General features: G+C 50.3%; 1 protein-coding gene across 3 annotated transcripts; it reads right to left on the bottom strand.

Annotated features, from left to right (window-relative positions):
- Nucleotides 1-7,981: 7,981 nt before the first annotated feature.
- On the bottom strand, nucleotides 7,982-18,966 carry LOC122389566. 3 transcript variants are annotated; one of them, XM_043381724.1, is made up of 11 exons: nucleotides 17,622-18,966; nucleotides 14,914-15,108; nucleotides 14,505-14,690; nucleotides 14,017-14,208; nucleotides 12,825-13,010; nucleotides 12,304-12,439; nucleotides 11,008-11,116; nucleotides 10,023-10,132; nucleotides 9,573-9,731; nucleotides 9,046-9,203; nucleotides 7,982-8,871 (listed from the first exon to the last, which is right to left on the bottom strand). In XM_043381724.1, the coding sequence occupies exons 1-11, from the start codon at nucleotides 18,879-18,881 to the stop codon at nucleotides 8,704-8,706; spliced, it is 2,859 nt and encodes a 952-aa protein (XP_043237659.1). In that variant the 5' UTR covers nucleotides 18,882-18,966; the 3' UTR covers nucleotides 7,982-8,703. The 3 variants fall into 3 exon arrangements, with proteins under 3 accessions (XP_043237659.1, XP_043237667.1, XP_043237674.1); XM_043381732.1 differs by lacking the exon at nucleotides 12,825-13,010 and having other exon boundaries at nucleotides 17,622-18,898; XM_043381739.1 differs by lacking the exon at nucleotides 14,017-14,208 and having other exon boundaries at nucleotides 12,825-12,935; nucleotides 14,616-14,690; nucleotides 17,622-18,898.
- Nucleotides 18,967-21,710: the final 2,744 nt, after the last annotated feature.

The raw sequence follows: 21,710 nt of genomic DNA, 5'->3' as shown, positions 1-21,710 counted from the left end.
CGGACCCGCCTGCAGTCCGCAGGGAAGCTGCCCTGCGAGCCATTGCAGAGCTCCCGCACCCGGACGTCACTATCTGGTCGGACGGCTCGGCTCGCGGCGGACGGAACAGGGCGGCGCAGGCGCTGATCCAGTTCCACCACCTCAACAGAGAAGAGACCGTGCGCGCTCCTGCAGGGGCGGTCTGCTCCAGCCTAAGAGCAGAACTGACCGCCATGCGCGAGGCGTTCGCGGCTGTGGCCGGCCTGGAGGACGGGGAGTTGGCATCGACCAAGTCGGTCCGCCTCCTCACCGACTCAAGGTCTGGGCTCCAACTACTCGGCCGCGGCCCAGCTAACCAGACCATGGCCCTGGCCGCCGAGGTGTGGAGGCTGCTGAGTGCTGAGCACCCTCGCCGAGAACGGCACCGAGACGGTGCTCCAGTGGGTGCCAGGCCATGCCGGGCTGGACGGCAACGAAACCGCCGACCGCCTGGCTGGCGAGGCCACGGCGGGCGACCAAGACAGCGCACCGATCGACCTGTCGAGTGCGCGAGCCGCCGTCACGCGCCATGTCCGGGAGCTGTCGCGACAGAGGGCAACCGCTGCCCACCCGCACCCGGACCCCACGCCTGGCCACGACTCCCTGGCGCGCTGGGGTCGGTGACGCTGTCCCAGCTGAGGACCGGCACATCACCGCTGACCCGTGACACGCTCCACAAGATTGGCCCGGAAGCCGACGACGAATGCCCCGCGTGCGGGGAGCCCGACAGCGCGGCGCACCTACTGACCGATTGTCCGGCCTATGAGGCGGCCCGCCGCCGCCGCTCGGGTGCCGACCCTCGCCTGGTCGACGTCCTCGGCGGCCCGGCGACGAAGGTCGTCACCTTCATCGAGGATGTTGGGCGGACCGAGCCGCCGCTCGACCCGCCTGCGCCGCCGCCCCCCTGAGCGGGTTGGCGATGGGATGCAGAAGAAGAAGAAGAAGCAACTGCCAGCGCGCCACGGCGGCGAAGCCGAGTTCCGCCGCTGGACCGCCCGCGCAATGGCCAGCACAGACAAGAAACAACCGAATCACAACACCTACAATTACGTTATTGTTATGGTATTGACATTGTTACAATTAACCCTGCTCTTTCGAGCGTGGATGCACGCTAAAATTGTCGCATAATTCCATGCAGCTTCCACCCTTCTGCAATACAAAGTTTGAATACAAAGTAGTCTTACAATAGGTTTAGAACTTATGTGCAGATTGTCGATGCTGGTTGACTTGATGATTGGAATTGTGTTTATCTGTTTTATCTGTTTTGACTTAAATATATGGCCATGGACTATGGCCTACCTTGGGAAGTGTCTATGATTTCAACAAAACATTTTTCATCAGGATACGCTGCAGGGTACATAGTACATACGTAGTGAAAATTTTGGGCATGTATGGGTGCGCATGTGGAGATGTAGACTGCGAATGAGACGGACTACGACGGTTTTTGAACCAATTAAATCTGATTGACAACATAATGTAGGACTAAAAACTGACTGTCAGAAGAATATTCACAGAATATTCACTTCACCCGGTACAACGAAAAGGGAAAGTCAGGGAACAGGGGCAGGGTACATCTCGAAGATCAATCAAATTGCAGGTGCCGATTGGTTATGGATCATCGTAGCTCAATGTACTGCCTTGTGCTGCTTTATTGATTGAAATTGCATCCAGCTTGTATTGAAAGAAGTCATTATGGAAGATTTTAAAAAGGTTCTTGAATAATTTAAATACTTTGAATTTATATTTCTGCAGAATTATATACCCGTATCATTCTTTTAATGTCAATATTTGTATATTTTCTAGCATTTAAGGAAATAGTGGCCTCAAGTTTTTAGAAAATATCTGATTTTGCTCTCTGGGCCACTGCAGATCCCTAAAAAGTTAGGAGCCGTCTTCATTATTTAATGTATAAAACCAAATAAATTATCACTGCTCAAAAGTGGAAGAAATGACAAATGAAAAAAAGTTTTCCTACAGCGTTGCAATCCAGATTTCAAGATAGTGATGGGCGCACTAGAAAGCAAGTAAAAGTACTCCACAAGGTAAAAGTAAGGAACAAGAATATCCTTATACTGTTTCAGAATTCGGTAACAAACATTTTTTGTGTGTTTTAAATACCCGGACAAATCGATTCCAGAATCAGTCTTGATGATATTATATGGTTTTTGTATGGTGTTGGTGGTACTCGAATGACCAAAGTCAGTACATGTCCATCACCTTTCGATATTTCCGTGGTGCTCGCTCCCATTTCATAGCTGCTCACGGTGTTTTGTGCGGACGTCATATGGTGCTGCTCCACTAGCGCCACCATACGGCGTCAGCTGGCGAATTATCCAGTTAATACCAGAGCCCGAAAATTTATCTTCACAGTCACCATAACTCATAAACATGCCTATAACATGTATATTTATGTCACTCACAGATAATATTGTAAAGAAGCAGTCATCCAATTTCCTCTCTCGTTTCTTTGAATAACAGCTGCCATCGCAACTGGTCTGCTTGAAATGTCATGACTAGGTCTGGATTTTTTTTTGCAATTGAGCCTATATAACATTGTTCGGTAACTAGGTACAGGTCTCGCGGGTTTTAGCGGTAGGTTTTGCACCTAGAAAATTTAGTGTTCTTCAGGCTATATCTTCGTCGTCTTAAAGGGACCCTCCCACCCTCAAAAAAGTTTATGAATTGGCATGAAAGTGATGTCGCTCGGTTCAGAAAGAGCGAAAACGAATATTTACCAAATTTCACCGAAAAATATTCACCGGTTTTCAAGATATTAGACTTTTACTTTTGTTTACGGGTAGTGAAGACGAAGACATCATCTGCAAAGGAGGCCCAGGTAAAATGGTTTGTGATGCGCAGGTCAAAGAAGGGGAGCTCGGCGTAAGATGTGACACATGCTTCCGATGGTATCACTCTGAGTGTCAATCTATTTCAAAGGGTGCCTACACTGCACTGCAAAGACACAAAATCTTGTCCTGGATCTGCTCAACATGCAAAGCATCCCGTTCAAACCACAAACATAAGGACGAGCAGTTTTCTAGACAGCTTGCGGATCTAGACACAAAGATCATCCAACTGGATAGTGCGATGAATGTTAAACTGGAAAAAATTCAGCAGGCCCTGTCTGAGCAAGTCAAAGTTGTCAGTGGCCAGTCAAAACAATTTGATCAGGTCAAACAAGCAGTTGAGCACCAAAAGGTCTCATATGCCCAGGCAGTCAAAGGCACCTGCAATGACATGATCAAGGAAGTCACAGCCAAGATAGAGGCCCTGCCCCAGCAGTCTTTTCCCAAACAGGGGGTCAACACCGCAGAAGAAATATCCGGTGTCTTTGACAATTTCCTTGACAAGGAAAAGAGGAAAATGAATGTAGTTGTGCATAACCTGGATGAGAGCCAAGGTGAGAACCACAGTGAAGTAGCCAGACAGGACATTCTGAAGTTCCAGGAAATGATCAAAACAGGACTCAGGATCAATGTCCAAGTCACAAAGGCATTCAGGGTCGGAAAGAGGTCTGAAAGCAAACCCCGGCTTCTCATCGTCAGCCTAGATAGTCTGGAGGCCAAGGTAGATATTCTCAAGCTGGCACGCCAACTGAGGCAATCTGCATTTAGTAACATCTACATCACCCCTGACCTTACTTGGAGAGAGAGGGAGGAAGGGAAGCGCCTTCGTGAGGAGCTGTTCCGACGGCGAGAGGCTGGTGAGAACAACTTAGCTATCCGAAGAGGCAAAATCATCCAGCTTCCCTCTAGGCACGATGACCCTGCTCCTGCCCTGAGACCAAGAGACCCAGGAGCCGCAGCCCAGTCTGCATCAGCCAACCAACCAGGAAATCAGAACCGCCCGCACTCCCCTGGAGCCGGGGTAGGTACAACTACAGATGAAAAGTGACTATCTCAAGATGGACAAAAGAAAAGGAAAGTCCGCCAAAGCTTGAAGGTTTTATACACAAACTCTGATCAATTTCTCAACAAGAGAGATGACCTAAGTATGTTCATTGCTGACAAGAGCCCGGATCTGATTCTGTTGACAGAGGTCATACCTAAGGCACAATCAAAACCAATCCCTGAAGCACTTTTGGCACTCAGTGATTACTCTATGTACTGCAACTTCAACCCTCAAGACAGCAGCCTGGGCAGCAGCGGCATGAGAGGGATATGTATATATGTCCACAAAAGCCTTCAGGCAACTGAGATAAATTTTGGTCATATCCCCTTCAGCGAGCAGTTGTGGATTGACCTGGCTCTGTCCGCACCAGACAAGTTGCTCATTGGCTGCTTGTACCGCAGTCCCTCAGGTGATGCAACAGCTTCTGTGCAAATGCTTGATCACCTCATCCACCATGTGACATCACTGAACTACTCTCACATACTGCTTGCTGGCGATTTCAACCTGCCTCAAATCAACTGGGAAATGGGTATCTCATCAGCACCACCCAACCACATCTCTCATGCTTTTGTTGAAGTTATTCAGGACTGTTTTCTTCATCAGCACGTCTCAGAACCCACCCGCTTTAGAATTGGTGAGGTGCCTAGCACTCTTGATCTGATCTTTTCAAACGAAGAAGGGATGGTTCAAAATGTCACGTACCACCACGGCCTTGGCCGCAGCGACCATGCCATGATCTCATTCGATCTTGAATGCTATGCTGTTAGAATCGTGTCAGGATCAAATCGTCTTAACCTCCACCAAATCGACTTCAGTCTTCTGAATCACCAGATTAGAAATGCCAACTGGGACATTGGACAGGACAAGCCTCTTGAGGAGCAGTACAACCACTGGAAGAGTCTGCTCATGAACCTCATCAGCAAGTGTGTCCCTCGTGTCTCACGGAGAATAGTGAAGAAAAACATTTACATGACCAAAGAGGCACTCAAGCTGAAGAAGAAGAAAAGATCTTTGTGGCTTCAATATCTGCACACCAAAGACCCCATAGATCATGCCCGTTTTGTTCGAGTCAGAAACGACCTCAGACGGATGACCAGAAACTTGAGATTTGACTTTGAAACCAGACTGGCGCATGACATAAAAATGAACCCCAAGCACTTTTGGAGATACGTCCACTCTCGAACCAAGACCAGGTCCAAGGTTGAGCACCTGCTGCATGCGGACGGCTCCCTCGCCACTGAAGACAGGGACAAAGCAGCTGTTCTTAACCAGTACTTTTCCAGCGTTTTCTCTGTCGAAGACTCCACTATGCCTCCATTCCATGCGAGGTACTCTGGTCCCGAACTCGAGCCTGTAAGTATCACCCCAGAGGCAGTCATCAACAAGCTTCAGGGTCTCAAGCCTGCCAGCTCCCCGGGCCCCGACGGCATCCACCCACGAATCCTCTCTGAGACTGCCGAGTCTATTGCCCCTTCTCTGGCACGGCTGTTCAACATGTCCTTAGCGTCAGGTGAGGTTCCATCCGAATGGAAGCTGGGCGAAGTTGTCCCGATATACAAGAAGGGGAACAAACAGCTGCCGACAAATTACAGGCCCGTCAGTTTGACTGCTGTTCCATGCAAAATACTGGAGTCCATCATTCGGGACCTCATTATGAACCATATGGTCTCTACTGGCCAGCTCCACAACGCTCAGCATGGTTTCCGTCCAAAAAGATCGTGCGCAACTCAGCTGCTAGCTACTCTAGAGGACTGGAGCAGGGCGATCGAGAGGGGCGAGACAGTGGACGCTATCTATTTGGACTTTTCTAAGGCATTCGACACTGTGCCCCACCAGAGACTCCTCCACAAACTCAGGGCATATGGGATCGGTGGACACCTGCTCAGATGGATAACAAGTTTCCTGTGCAATAGAAAACAACGAGTTGTCCTGAACGGTTCATCTTCTGACTGGGCCACAGTCAGTAGCGGCGTTCCTCAGGGCTCGGTCCTGGGACCCCTTCTGTTCGTCCTATTCGTCAACGATCTTCCAGGCCTTATGCAAGGCGGGATACAGATGTTCGCGGACGACACGAAGATTTACCGCCCTGTTCAGAACCCCTCTGATGCGGCTCTGCTCCAGGCGGATATCTCCACGGCTGTCGACTGGTCCAGCAAGTGGTGCCTCAGTTTCAACTCCCAAAAGTGCAAGGTTATCCACGTTGGAAAGCGCATTCCATATGAGTCATATGCCATTGGAGACTACCAGCTTGCTGAGGTTGAAGTTGAGCGTGATCTAGGCGTCCAAATCGATCAGGACCTCAAGTTTCGTGAACAAGCCGCTGCAGCGGTATCCAGAGCCTCCCAGATGCTCGCGGTGATTCACAAGTCCTTCGAACGCATCGACGCCACCACGCTACCGCTTCTGTATAAGACCCTGGTACGACCGCACCTCGAGTACTGCAACATCGTATGGGGCCCCTTCAATCGCGCTGACCAGCAAAAGGTGGAGCGTGTCCAGAGACGAGCAACGAAGATGATCCCATCACTTAGGAGCCTACCATATGACCAACGACTACGCTCGCTGAAACTCCCGTCACTCTATTATCGAAGGCGCCGCGGCGACATGATTATGACGTACCAACTTTTTCATGGGGGTGTTGACCTCGATCCTGAGTCATTCTTTGAGTTGGCTGACTCTACTACAAGAGGACACCCCTGGAAGCTGTTGAAGCCGAGAGCGTCTTCCCGATCGAGGCGAAACGCGTACAGCGTCCGGGTCGTCAATGACTGGAATGCTCTTCCTGCTTATGTGGTTGAAGCGCGATCCCTGAACGAATTCAAGTCCAGGCTCGACCGCCACTGGTCTCACCTCCTCTACACCATCCACTCCAATGACTGAGGCAGTGATATCGTCATGGAGCTCGATAAGTCAGAGTCCCACAGGCCTAAGGGCCTTCAAAATTCTCGTACATCGTAAGTAAGTAAGTAAGTAAGTTTACTTTTTGGGGATCTCCGCTGTTTCTAGCGACTTATTTTAGAAGTGCGGCGTTTGCGGCAGATGTTGCGCGCAAATAGCGTATACCACCGCGTGCTACAAAACGTTTTAGTCAAACATAAAATCGTTAGATATTTGCGCTGACGTCACACATTCAGAGGGGTATTCCTAAGCATTAGCCCCTCTGAATCAAAATGCTGCAATTTTGAAATTCAATACTTCCGATTTAAGACGTTTCTCGATGTTGTGAGTGCCGAAACCGGTAATTGTGAGCCAGGGACCCCATTTTGGCTATCTCAACTCAAATCTAATGTTAAGGTGGGAGGGTCCCTTTAAAGGAAATAGTTCACTTTTTAACATGGGTTTTGAACTGGAATAGCAGTTCCGTAGCTTGGGCTGAGACGAGCATAAATCAGGAGCTTTTACAGCCCAACGATCACCCTAGGCAAAGATATTCTATTTCTCGTCCCGAAAAAGGTGTCTTGCGTTGAGGATGTGTGCCTTGCATATATTTCCATCCAGTATGAAAAGAGCATGGGTCCCGAAAATTCTTCAGAAACTAGAGAAATTATCTACGAGAACTCTAGAGAAATTCTCGTACTGATCAATTAGGACATTCAGGGGAACATTATTAGATCGAGCAGATCGCCCAAATGCCGGTGGCTGCGATAATTTCTCTGTTTCTGAAGAATTTTCGGGACCCATGCTCTTTTCATACTGGATCGCGTGTGCCTTACAGAAACTGAAAAGTTCTTCCTATATCAAAATATAGAGAAAAAAATCTTTTGTTATAAAAAGGTTTTATTTTCTTTGCTGATTATTTTGAACATAAAAAATAATAAATCGTTGCAAAAAAAAAATAATTTCGTGAAAGTGAACTATTTCCTTTAAGCTTTTAAGTGTTGAAGATGTGATCGACTTGTTGGGTAACAAGCCGGCCATGATCGTGTAAAATGGCTTCATCGTAGATCGATTAGTTTCTGAGATATAACCGGAAATGTAAAAGTGCAAAACCTACCGCTTAATCTCGCGAGACCTGTACCTGCTTGCCATCACAATGATACATTCAGCAAGACGAATTAAAAAACAACAGCAGTTCGAGGTAACACATTGGTGTATTTAGCGAACATAAATGCCACAACACGCCTGTAAAGGTAAAATAGCTACGCTAGCAATACATTATACAAGTGAAACATGTCTTCACGAGTCCACGACCATCAGCTTTGACGGTCAATATTGGTCTAAGACGATTTGTGTGAGAGTAAAAGAGCATACATTTTTTACAAAGCACTGGAGCAGCACGAGAGAGTGACAGTAAATAATACTGTTCTCTTTGGGCTTTGCTCAACGGAAAGCGGAGCATAAAACTCACCGCACGAATAACCGGACGTGGACTTTACTTTTGTCGGCATCTGTTAACAGCGAGCAATTGTTTAGTGCAATTATCTAGATGAAAATGACTCGCCCTTCTGCATGAGGGCGGAAAAATAATAGCCTGCACCGCAAACTTTTGATAGCTTTTTACTATTATAACTTCGAAGTGTGCATTAGAAGGGGAAGTTATAGAAATCGATCGGCCATCAGTCGTTTTCATCGGGAACTGATTGAACGGCCTACCACCACACTTACATTATCAGTCATCTATGTTCACCAACTGCCGAGGCGCCAAACTCGATCGCACAACGCTCACCAATCTTCAAGACCGCGCTCTTCTCCCCTCATCAGCCGGCTCCGCCGGCTCTCACTCGCCCTCTCTGCCTACTGCCCTCTGCCACCCTTTCTACCGAGGCTCTCCCTCCCGGGGGACGACCCGCCCGCTCAGACGGCGCTGCCGTCGGCGTGCTGCCGGATAAAGTCCAGGCCGGCCTCGGCGCTGGCGTAGATGCCCGGAACGTCCCTGGCTCCGCAGCCGATACCCCACGAGGTGACCCCGGCCAGCGTGTAGCGGCCGTTGGACGGACAGGCCAGAGGGCCGCCGCCGTCACCCTGCCGGCGCACGGTGGGTCAGGTCAGGTCACATAACAAGAAGACGTAAGAAATGAATGACTTTCTAAATTAATCACGATAGATATTTGAAGATAATTATAATCGAATACCATATTAAAGGCATCAGAATGGCATGTAGGGTTCATTTGCTTTACGACCCGAATAAAACATTACCTTGCAAGCGTCGACGCCCTCCTCGCCGCCGGCGCAGACGAAGCTCTTGTTGAGCACAAAGAAGCTGCCCAGCCGGGTATTGCGCATGTTCTCCTGACACTGTTCATGGCTGACCATGGGCAGGCGCACCTTCTTCAGAATCGTCGAAAAGCGGCCTTCTGCGGGTGACCAAGAATAGATAGAGGTTAGTCGGGACTAGGAGGCCCAGGCTGGTCCATCAGTGCTCTCAAAGGCGATAATCTTTTGTAAAAGGCAACTGAATGGTGGGAAGCTTAGGAGGTTAGAGATGCGTAAAGACATAAACTATCGATGAATAATTAATATAACCAATTGATGGGTTGAGGAAAAACTTAATAGAAGAAATAAACGCTAGAGAAGAAGTAGTTGTCTCTACTGAGCGTTAAACTTAACATTCAGCCCAAAAGAGATTGATGAAATTATTCCTGTTCACAAACGATAGAGGAGTTAAACTCGTCTCCTTTCCCTAGTAAACTAAGAATTTGTCCGCTACAGAACCCAAGCCTCACCCTCGAAGGCGTCCTTTCCCCAGCCGGAGGCCACGCAGCGGCCGGTGAACCGCTGTCCGGGAGTGGGCAGGCAGATGGGCTGAATGTGACTGTCCAGTTGGACCGGTGAGCTCAGCCGCAGCACGGCCAGGTCGTAGAACAGAGGACCGCGCTCGTACTCTGCGCGGGGGGGGGGGGCAGAGTGGGGTCAGAGGGAGGTCAGATCATAGAACAGCAGTTGTGTTCGTAAGCATTGTGTGAACAGCTTTTATTAGGAGAGCAAAACCGACAAACTGAAACAAAGTGTCATGCCGGTGGGTACTTAAAAGCATCTTTTATACTGAAAAGTGAATGAAGGTCGTATTCTAAGCGCTAACGCTTTTCTGTGATTCGGGAAAGCGCATATCCGTCCACAGAAAGACCAGCGGATTGCCCGTTGCACAGCGGCATCTCCGAGACGGCGGCACTTACGCGGATGGATGTGGATCTCGGAGACGCCCTGGTCCTGGTGCGGCAGTGGCTCGTCCTCCGCGTTTACCCGGTACTCTCCGAGACGGACCTGAATCGCCCCCGGCTGCAGGCTGAAAACACAGTAAAAAGGTTAACGGTTCACTCACGACTACTGACAGTGTTCGTATACCGTTCATATTTCAGCCGGCAGGTGGGAGGGTGGAAATGTTACCAATTAACGACACTCAATCGTGTGATACTACAGAAAAGTCGTACACAGCTTGTTCAACTTACAACATGCCATTTCAGCTAACAGTGTTACCGCTTAACGGTTTGTCCAGGAAGCAATAAGAGGCCGAAGCTGCACTTTGAAATCCCATCGAATGATCTGAATAGCCATGGAATTTCCGTTCCCGTATCTAGACATAAGCGGAACTATATTGCCAGCTTACCTATGTACGATCAACTTATGTCATGGAAACACACATACTTTCAGAATAGCTAACTGTTCTGTCACGAGGTAAGCCCTCATCAGACATGACGTCAGACCTACGTCACTATTACGTCACAGACACACAGCAACAGACAGGGCAAACACGCCAGAGACGGAGGCTTAGTTTGCGAAGAATCGAAGCTGGAATCTCCTCCGCTCGGAAACTCATGACCGGAGAGCCCGGGCTGTTGTGTATCGTGGGCAAACACCCTTCCATTGATGACGTCATCCTGAGAATCCCACCGTCCCGGCGGCGGGTCCGGGTGGTGTCGGTGACCGTACGGCGATTCCCTCACCTCTGGATGCAGTGAGAGGCGGTTCTCTCACCTCTCGATGCACTAAGTCACCATCCTCCTACACTTGGGCACAGTGTGAAGAGGTTTTCTCACCTCTGGATGCAGTGAATCGTCATTGTCACACCTCTGGACGCAGTAAATCGGCATTATCTCACATTTGGACGCAGTGAACGGTCATTCTCACACCTCTGGATGCAGTGAATCGCCACTATCTTACCTTTGGACGCAGTGAGCGGCCGTCACCACGTGCTGCCGGCCGACCAGCGATCCGCCGCATATGAAGGTGTAGTTGGTGTAAGAGATGATGGCCTGCCACGGCAGCTCACCTGACGGGGACGGGGAGGGAGGGAGGGGTGAAAAACAAAACACCGACGCGGGAGCAGGGGTCAGAGACACCACCGGGTGCGTCGGGGTCGCTCAGCTCGCGACAGTTTCCGCGGCGATGGCTGTTATCAGTGAAGGTGGGTGATGTAAATATCGTGGAAAAACACGATATCTAAGCTGTTTTTACAGCGCAAAGCCTATATTTGTTGAGTAGGAGCAAATTTACTCGATCATCTCAATTTGCTTCACTAAATGAGAATATCAAAAGACGATACAAAGTTATCGTTTGGCGATCAGTCAGCCGTTTCATGCATTAAGTCATGGAGACTTCATCTCTGGCTAAGCAGGTAACACGAAGATGAGACTGCAACGCTGGCCAAAAAGGCAGCACTTGTGGAAAATGTTCAAATAGTCGCAGACCTTCATCCACCCATTTCTCGTCCCTTTATGATTCGATGGTCAGCAAAGCAATTCTTGTAGGTGATATAATTCATAAATGCCAAAGTCTAAGCTAATAGGGCTTTCTTCACGTCCTGTCTGACTAAAAGGTTGAGCACCTTGGGTGCGTTTCAGGCATTCCAAACAGGATGTACGCGTAGGATTAAATTACCGGTTGTCTCCGTGCCGATCAGACATCCAAGGTCAGTCACTGAGCCGGGTAAACAAGGATTCCTTACATCGCTGGGTCGTTTTAACGGCGGCCACGACAGCCGCCGAAAGAAAACCTCAGCCGAGACGGAAGGTGGGACAGCGAACGACCGCAGTAGAGGGGAGGATGATTCATTACCGGTACCACTACATACTGCTAGACATATGGTTATCTGCGGGGAGGATAAAACACTAACCTTAGTTGGAGTTGGGCTAAAGCAGCCGAATTTGACATAAATATAACGGCGTCGTTAGTCGTAATATCATTTTTAATTCTCACATACCTATCTAACTAAGTCATTGTTGAGTACCTACTTACATACCTTCATGCTAACCATGTTGATGTAGCAAATAGTTTTGCCGAAAAGCGTGGCTTATTTGCAATCTGTGTTAATAATGCGAATGCGAGATGGTTAGCATTTCTGGTGAATCCCGGGGGTCAGATTAATGGCGGATTATGCGTGACCCTGGCGTTTGCAATCCGCTAATGACTACCGCAATCCGGCCGGAGCGGATTCGGGATTCCATTTGAGTTCCGTACCGAAGTTGGCCTCGGTTGAGTCGGGGGTGACCCCCAGAATCCTGATGTCCAGGCTCTGGCCGCAGACGAGCGGCTGGGGCTCCGGGTCGGCGGGAAGACAGCAGCGGCCCTTACCACCGCCCGGGGTGCGGCAAAACTGCAACATCAACATTTACATGTACAATCGATTGACATGTAAGCATAAGTTGTTGACGACACAATATGATTTACGTACACACGGAAGTCATGATAAAAGTACCCGTGGCGTAATGGCATCATTATGTGAAGGGGCGACTATGTCATATGAAGCAGGAGAGACGGAATGTAAGAGCATACTCAGCTAGACGTCTTTCAATTCAAGGGCCTGTCTATTTCACAATGCAGGAAACCATCGGAGCATGCATAATCTATTGGCCAGACTGCGTCAACAGCCGCCCAGGCCCGGCAGTATCACGGTTCAAGGCCAACGTTCCGCCGCGCCGGCCGTGCGGCCACCTTACGACTACCAGTCTAGTGGGCTAGTCTGGTGATTTGAGCCTAACCTCTCTGTTGTTGAACCGGGCGTTGAGCAGCCCGGAGCCGTCCGTGATGATCCGGCCGTTCTCGTCACAGAGGTCCGGCCGGACGCACTCCTGGCTGGCCTGACACGTGACCTCCCGAGAGGTGGAGGGCGGCTCCGGCCGGCGGAGGCAGCAAGTACCCTCCTGGCCAGAGCTGGCCAGACAGTACTGCCGGTACAGAGCGGGGGCGTACAGTCAGCGACGCTGAGTGTCGGTGGTACGTGACAAGGAACTGCTGCCGAGGGAGAACCAGCGATTTTGATACATCTATCGATGCCGCCTCAAAAATGTCAGGTATCAGTGTATTTCCGTGTTGTCTAGATACGTGTTCTACGTGACACTGTAATCACAGCGGAGGTTGCGAAACAGTTCATGTGGAAAACCCATCTAGTCACACACAAGAGATTACATGAAACTTGTCAGAAAACGGTGTTTCGTTTCTAAGATTTTACCCGGAGTTCCTTGGATTTAGTCCTTAGCTGCTCTGTTGGGAATCCCGGCTATCACAGTTCCTCGTTCCAAGCTGCTGGTGATTCCAGGACTATGACTCGCCATTTCACCACGGTGGTCTCGATATTACCTCACCGTTCCATGCTGGAGATATTTGTTCGTCTTACCGTTCAGCCGGTATTCCAGGACTATGGCTCGCCAGTTCACGCCGGTGATCCCGGTATTGCCTCACCGTTCCATGCTGGAGATAACGCGATTACGGGTGAACGCGGGAATAATGCAGGGGCCCACCTTATTTCTCCTTGCCTTACCTTTCCATGCTGCAGTGATAAAGGGCCTTACGGATGAACACGGAGGTGGTCTATCTTATACCTTTCCAACACCGGTGATCCCAGGACTATGTAGTTCACTGTTCTACGCGATCTCTGGAATCAGACTAACTGGACTGACGGCCCTATTGACTGCTGGTGACCCGATTTAATGTTCTGCAGTGATCAATAGGTTTTAACTGTTCTACTAGCGATCACTATATCATCTCACCGTTCCGCAGGCAATCTCGAGACTCAAGCTCAACGTTCGCCGGTGATCCATATTTCATAACCACCTTTCTGCCGGTGATCCATATCACCGTCTGTTGTTGATCCCTGTATTGACTCACGGTTCTCCTGGTGATCGTGGGTCACTGACTCACCGTTCTGCTGTTGATGCGGTGACTTTGACTCACCGTTCTGCTGGTGATGCGCGGGTCGATCAGGCCGCTTCCGTCAGTGATGATGTACCCGTCGTCGCCGCACAGGCCGGGAGACACACACTCCTCCGTGCTGGAGTCACAGATGATCTGCTGCCGCTGCGGCGGCTGGGGTGACGAGTCGGACAGGCAGCAACGTCCCTTGCCGCCCGACGCCAGCAGACAGTACTGGCGAACACAAAACGGCATATATTGAGGACGTTTAGGTAACATGATTTAGTTTGGAATAACAGCTGTGGATGTTCTAACAATTCACCATCATGTTGATCAACGACTTCTTGAGATAAGCTTTACGGTTAATAAAATACGGTTGTTAATGTTCATGACAAATATCGGAATCATATGGAAGCGTTAGTATTCGTTAATTGCTAATTAATTCGATTTCGAAAGCGTCAAACCGAATAAAATATCACGCAAGCAACACGCCACCAAGAAATCAGAGACAGTGAGGGGTTCATTCTGACCTCTCTGTTGTTGAACCGGGCGTTGAGCAGCCCGGAGCCGTCCGTGATGATCCGGCCGTTTTCGTCACAGAGGTCCGGCCGGACGCACTCCTGGCTGGCCTGACACGTGACCTCCCGAGAGGTGGAGGAGGTGGAGGGGCGGGACTCGCAGCAGCTGCCCTTACCGCCGGCTGGCAGCCGACAGAACTGCGAAACAATTACGTCAAATTGTCACCTACTGATAACAGCAATTGCCATCCAAACATGCCGCTAAGATCCACATCATAAGATAAAACAAACGTCAACAAATAAATTATGCAACAAATGCATCGATTTGCTCGATGAAAAGCGCAAGTAAGAGAGACAGACGCGCCTCTACATGTTTATGTGAAAAGTGGCTTGGAGTTTGGATGATGTGTCGGTGACCCACCGTGGTGAGGAAATTGTTTCTGATGTCAAGCAGCCCGGATCCGTCAGTGATGATGTAGCCCTCGTCGTCACACTGCGGCGGTTCCACACAGCTCTGCCGGCCCGAGCAGCGAATCTCCGTCTGCTGCCGGGTGGGCCCCGTGCCCGGCCGGTCCCGACAGCACGAGCCTGTGTCACCGACCGGCGTGAAACAGAACTGAGGACCGGACCGGTGGTTGTGAGTACTTACAGATGAGGTCAAACACCCAAAGGTCACCGTACGACGAGTTACATATACGATTAGGCCGATGTGGTTGCGGTCAATCTCAAAGTTCACAACTCACAGTACAGTAACATAAAACAGTCGCAGCAATTGCAGTAGGTATGTAAGCGTACCGTAAAAAACTCCGTTTACTTGAATGCACAGATAAGGGACGGATACAAGGGGGGTCAAGGGAGGTCGAGGGCAACTGAGAGCGGGGATAATATAAAGATAAAGACATAACAAAAATGATCCAGAAGACGCTATTTTCCATTGGAACTGGGACGCATGGTCGGCAGAAAAGCAGTAACAGAACCTAATGGCAATTCTGCGTAAGTTCGCCGACGTTGAAGTCGTGCCTTCAGCCTAACGTCACCTGAATTTCGGGGTATTCGTTTATCATGAATACTCGAAGTCAGTCGGAGCTGGCTTTAACCCTCGCCGGACCTATTGGTTTTCTACATACGCGCCGGCCGAGGGGGGGGGGGCGGGTACGACCCCCTCGCCGTTTCGCCCCTGGTAGAGCTAGCGCATCGCGGAAAAAACGAGTTACGAGACACAAGAGATTGGTACCCGATTTTAAGGTCCTAGGTCAACCGGTGACGTCTGAGGTCAAGTCAAGTGCCCCAAGGTACGGTTCAGTTTTTGGTGAATAACTTCGCAAAAAACGGCCGCAGAGCCGCGATTTTGGCAGCATCGTGTTCGCCTTGCTCAGGCGCGTCGAGTGATATACTTTTTGTTCGGGTCAGGTCAACCTGGGGTGTTGACCTCAGGTCAAGGTCAGGTCAGCACCCCTAGGTCACGAAGTTGGTCGAAAGAGGTCATGTCGCATATCATTCGATTCGCAGGTCTTCCTGAGTCCATTGGTGGCTTCCCCGACTCGCTAGCTCAATTTGATCGGGAGTTATTGACGAAAAACTAATATGATCTTGATGACGTCATAAATGACGTCACGCAAGGTCAACATTGCAAAAGTGACGCATCTAACCTTGCAAAGAGTGCATCAAATCACGATTCTGTGTGCTTGAGATAGTTGGAGATCGTTCCCGGCGCCTGAATAGCAGTTTTCATTTTTCCCCCATTGACTTATCGGTAGGTAGGTAATGGTGATGTCACGAAAATGACCTGACCTCATATGACCTTTAGGAAAAATCAGAGACATACAAGTTGTGAGACTCATAATGGATACTAGATCCTGCAAGTTTCATTTCCCTGTGACATCTCCTCTGGCAGTGAGGGCGTTGCGAAGTTGCGACATCTGAAGACCGTGCAGAGGTTCACTTATGACGTCATAGGTCAGTGACCTGACCTGACCCAAAAAAGCGGTTGGTGTCAAAAGATCCGGCATGAATCAAAGGTCAGGTATGCCATGTTTCAGCTCTCTATCGCCAGCGTGTTCGGAGCTATCGCGAAAAAACCCTATGGGGGGGGGGGGGAGCGGCACCCGCCCTCGGCCGGCGAGGGTTAACATCGCACTTTTGATGCATTCACTCGTACTGATTCCGGTAACAAACGGCGCATCACACGGAACACGCAACGTTCTGCGCTTTTTTACGTGTAAGCGTCTGAGTTGGGGAAGTGCTATGGAGACTTGCTACGGACCGGTAGGTATATAATCCGAGTACCTATACGTATGTCCCTAATGTTCAAATCTTGGACGCATTAAAGGGACCCTCCCACCTTCAAAAAAGTTAATGAATTGGCATGAAAGTGATGTCCCTTGGTTCAGAAAGAGAGAAAACGAATATCTACCAAATTTCACCGAAAAATATTCACTGGTTTTCAAGATATTAGGCTTTTACTTTTGTTTACTTTTTGGGATCTCCCCTGTTACTAGCGACTTTATTTGGAAGCAATAATTTGGCAGCCTTTAAGTGCGGCAGACGTTGCGCGCAAAGCAGCGTATACCACCACGTGTTAACGATGGTTTTAGTCTAAGATTTAAAAATCTTTAGATCTCCGCTGACGTCACAAATTCTAAGGGGGCATTCCAATGCATTAGCCCCTTAGAATCCGAAAACTGCAAGTTTGAAATTCCATATCTTCGAATTAAAGCATTTTTCGATGTTGTGAGTGCCCAAACCGGTATTTGCAGGCCATGGCCACCAATTTGGCTATCTCAACTCAAAACTTATGTTAAGGTGGGAGTGTCCCTTTAATGCAGGCTTTAGATGTCCGTTAGATGACTCATATATTAACGGTGAAGATAATGTGAAGGGGTAAGCACTAAGCATCATGTCCGGAAAGTCCAAAGAGAAAATAATAGGTAGCTTGATTACGCTGGCAACACCAAGGATTTTTCACAAGAGGCGGTAAAGTTAAATTCGAAAATCACGGAAAATGTAAGTAAGTTTACCACATATTATTAAGCCTACACGGTAATGCCAGTTGGGCACCATTCATACGGACGTCTAGCCAGACTGACGTTTCTATGTCGAGACATCCCCCCCCCCACCCTTGCCCCTTACCGTGTTGGTCGGTCGTCGGATGTTGATGAGGTCGCTGCCGTCCGTGATGACATAGCCGTCATCGCCGCACAGGTTGTTGTCCACACACCGCTGGTCCTGGTCACAGGCCACCAGCTCGCCGAGGCTTCCGAAGTCACCGCCACCACCGCTGCTACTGCCGGAGCCGGTGCTACCACTGTTGCTACCGGAGCCACTGCCGCCAGTTCCAGTGCTGCTACTTCCGCTACCACCACCACTGCTAATGCCACTGCCGCTACCACCACCACTGCTAATGCCACTGCCGCCGCCGCCTCCAGCGCCGCCGCCGCTGCTGCCGCTGCCAGAGCCTCCGAAGAGGTCACCGCTCAGGAAAGGATTGCCGGTGAACGGATTCGAGCCACCACCGGTCTTGATTCCGGAAGAGGTTCCACCGGTGACCGGTTGCACCGGTAAGGGGACGGCGGGCACAGGCTGCACGGGCTGCACGGGTTGGACGGGCTGCACGGGCTGCACGGGCTGGACAGGCTGGACTGGGATGGGACCGGGCTGAACAGGACTGGGGCCCGTCTGGAACGCCCCGATAGTATCCCGGCAGCAGACTCCGGGCCCGGCGGCACCCTGACACTGCTGTAGGGCCACCGTCGGCTGGCGAGGGTCGGCCGGAGGACGGTTGCTCAGAGTGCCGATCACAAAGCCCGTGTACGGGTCACAGCGCGATTCGGGCGCACACACCAGGCCAGAGGCGCAGGTGGCCACCAGCGGACCCTTGGGGCCCGAGCTGCCCTGGCCTGGGTTCACGTTCAGCTCCATCTGTTCCGGCACAAAACCGGCGTCGATGAAACCCGTCTGCTGCTGCTGCTGCTGCTGCTGTATCTGCTGCTGCTGCTGCTGCTGCTGCTGCTGCTGCTGCTGTTGTATCTGCTGCTGCTGCTGTTGTTGTTGTTGTTGTTGCTGCTGCTGCCGCTGCGGCTGGCCCTGCCCCTGGATCGAGGCCAGGTGTGCCGGTGGCCTGTAGCTAGGCAGGAACGGGTTGTAATGCTCGCCGGGTAGCACATTCTTCAGCAGCAGCTCGATCCCGGCGCCGAAGTCGACCCCGGCGAAGGAACCAGCCGGGTTACTGCCGGCTCCGAGCTGGTCGTGATGCACGCCGTGGTGACCGCCGTGGTGTAGTCCATGGTGATGTCCGCCCGCCAGTCGCGGGTCTCCCGGCAGTAGGTTCGGCGCGGCGCCCACCAGCGCCGCGCACAGCGCCACTATCAGACACAGCACAGTCGTCTTCATACCGGCGGCCTCCCGGGACGACTGGCGGCCGGCCGGCCGGCGCCCGCCGCGCGCGCGCCACCCCGCGCCGCCGGCGGAGGATCCACCGGACAGCGCGCGGCCGTCACATGGTTCAAGGCTACCCGCGCGCCGGCTACGTGGGCGACCGGGGAGGGCCACGGTCTCGGTCACCGGCTTAGACGAGGTATGTAGGACTGAGGTATCGGTCACCGGCTACGACCGTAGCGCTGGGATCTCGGTCACTGCAGCTTCGACGAGGGAGGGTGGGCTCGACTCAGGCATTCCCAGAGATCAGGCGAGGCTGGGGTCTCGGTCACTGGCTTTGACCAGGTGTAGGGCTGGGGTCTTGGTCACCGGCTGTGACCAGGTAAGACCGAGGTCTCGGCCAATGGCTGGGACCAGGGAAAATGGGGTTTCGGTCACTGACTTCGACCAGGTAGGACTGGGAGCTCGGTCACCGGCTTCGACGAGGCAGGACGGTGACACTCGAGAAAAGAGCAGGTGAGGCATTCATCGAGATGGAAAAAAACACGAATCACGTTGGATTGTCTAATTAGTTAAACATATCATTTTCTTTCGCAGGGAGAGTGTTACGTATGTTTGGGAGGATTGCCGCCACGTCTATCGGCATACGAGCAGTTATGTCGCATAATCGATACTTTATTTCTACTTGTCACGTGCTGGGTGTACTGGCAGTACGTAATTGGAGCCCACTGGCACTGCGAGTAGGTGGCAATTGGCAAAGACGGACCAGCGAACCATAAGTCATATTTTTGGCGATATTCTTACATCTAGTAGTCTTGGATAATTTTTAAGTGAAACTTTATAGAAATATGTTCTTAACGTCTTAAACATTATTTGATCCACCGCAACATTGGTAATTTGACGATTCTTGAGTAGAGATGCGTGTCTTCCAATACTCTGAAGAATTCACAGGATTAGTTGGTAAGCGTGTTTGAATCAAGATGTTTTTTTAACATAAATTTGTTTAAAAAAAACTAAAGCTAAGGTGTCATTACTCATTAGGGGTAATTGTAGCGCTAATAAAGAGACAATAGCGTCGAGATGAAGAAGTCCATATATGCATATTTTTCATTCGTTTAACCCTATTCACATTAGTGATTTAAGTCGTACGTTTTTACTTATAACGTCAAGAAATTGCTAAATGATATCTATGTTGCTGAGTTAATCCCAGCTATGGAAAACGCGCCGTGTGTCGGAGCATAAAGTACATACTTATATAACGCCTCTTGACGCCTCGGTTGATAGCATTCACCCAAGCATTCACCAACGTCTCGAGTGTGGGCGGATAATAGTTGTTTCGAACAGGGATTGTGACCACATGCTCATCAACTTGCAATTCATAAACCACAAAGCCTGGGCTGCTCAAAGCGGCTTAGGTGCCTGTGATGAATCCAGGGCCGATGCGTTCCCGTCCGCGCCCTCGACCGCAGCCTTACGTGAATTTATTCCATACACCGAGTTGTCATCCGACCTTTATCCTCGACCGTTCTAATTCGGGGCTTGAAACAAATAAGGACGCTCGTAGGTGGATCATTACAATGATGATCTCAACTTGAAGGCTATGTTGTATGTACCTTTCCATAGCTATTGGCTGTTCTGGATCGTGATTTTAGATCACCCATCTAGGAGAAGAGAAATAAGAAATAAGAGAGAAGTCGCATACTCGTATATGTAATTACCGTTTTAATTTGAAGAACGTTTATCGTATAATGACTCGACAAAATAAGACCTGTTTATTGAGTCCAATTGACTTGGTGGCCAACCTATCTCACGAGCATCGTTCGCCATTCGAATGCTATTTCATATTTGATATATCTACGTGCACCCTCATTAGCAAATAGGTATGAATACTTTGAATGCAAAGTGTTTAAAGTGACAGGCGCTTCGCTGTTTTGCTGCACGGTTCTATGACGCTAATGGGTGGGCCGCCTTACTCAGACAGGAATCTCAATGACGGAGTCACGTCACAGTTCGCAGAAACTACGGACGTGTCCGTAGGTATGCAAAGGACGGAAATCACGCCCGGGCGGCTGCGGCGGCGGCCGTGACATCTGTTCTGCCGGCGAAGATCCGCCTGCCGGCCGGTCACAGCTCACTGCAGGGCGGGGGTTCCGATCACAGCTCACTGTGGAATGCGTTGCAGCAGCAGATGGCCAAGCACAATCTGCGGACTCAAAAAGGAAATGATATTTACGATCAAATCGTCTTCATTGTTTAAATAGGTTGATAACGAGTGCAGTCAGACAACTTTGTGACCTTTTCAACCCCTCTTCTCGTGTTTCCTCAGTCATCTGTGTAAGGTCCAGTGGATCCTCACGACTAAATCCTCCCGGCCTCTTGTTTGACCATTGACACCCCGTGGATCCTCTCTAGTCACCGACAACAGGTGGTCCCTCTCTGCCACCATATATAGCGTATAACGTCCCATAGATCCTCCCATCCAACGGGACTGGTTCGCTCCACTGCACCTGTGTAATGGTACCTATGACGTCATAATGACCACATAATAGCCGTATCGTCTCCACAAAGCCGTCCGAATGACGTGGGCTTTCCAGTGCGGTCGCTTCCGGCTGGCTGGTCGAATGTATCCGCCAGGAAAGACCCTGAATGTCCGCTGATGCTTGCCGGGTAATTGTGGAAATTGACCGGCCATGGCAACTTTAGACGCTAGGTAAGCATAAAGAGCGACAAAACGCACCAAACGGTCGCGCAAGGAAGAAATTGTGCAGTAGCCAGAGGATTGTGTAAGTTACGAATGTACGGGTCATACGAGCGAGTCGCTTCTTGCTAAGGGAATGCATTTTG

Source organism: Amphibalanus amphitrite, unplaced genomic scaffold, assembly GCF_019059575.1.
Source record: "Amphibalanus amphitrite isolate SeventyFive unplaced genomic scaffold, NRLGWU_Aamphi_draft 000019F_arrow, whole genome shotgun sequence".
Taxonomy (NCBI): Eukaryota; Metazoa; Arthropoda; class Thecostraca; order Balanomorpha; family Balanidae; genus Amphibalanus; species Amphibalanus amphitrite.
This window is presented reverse-complemented; position numbering and strand designations above follow the sequence as displayed.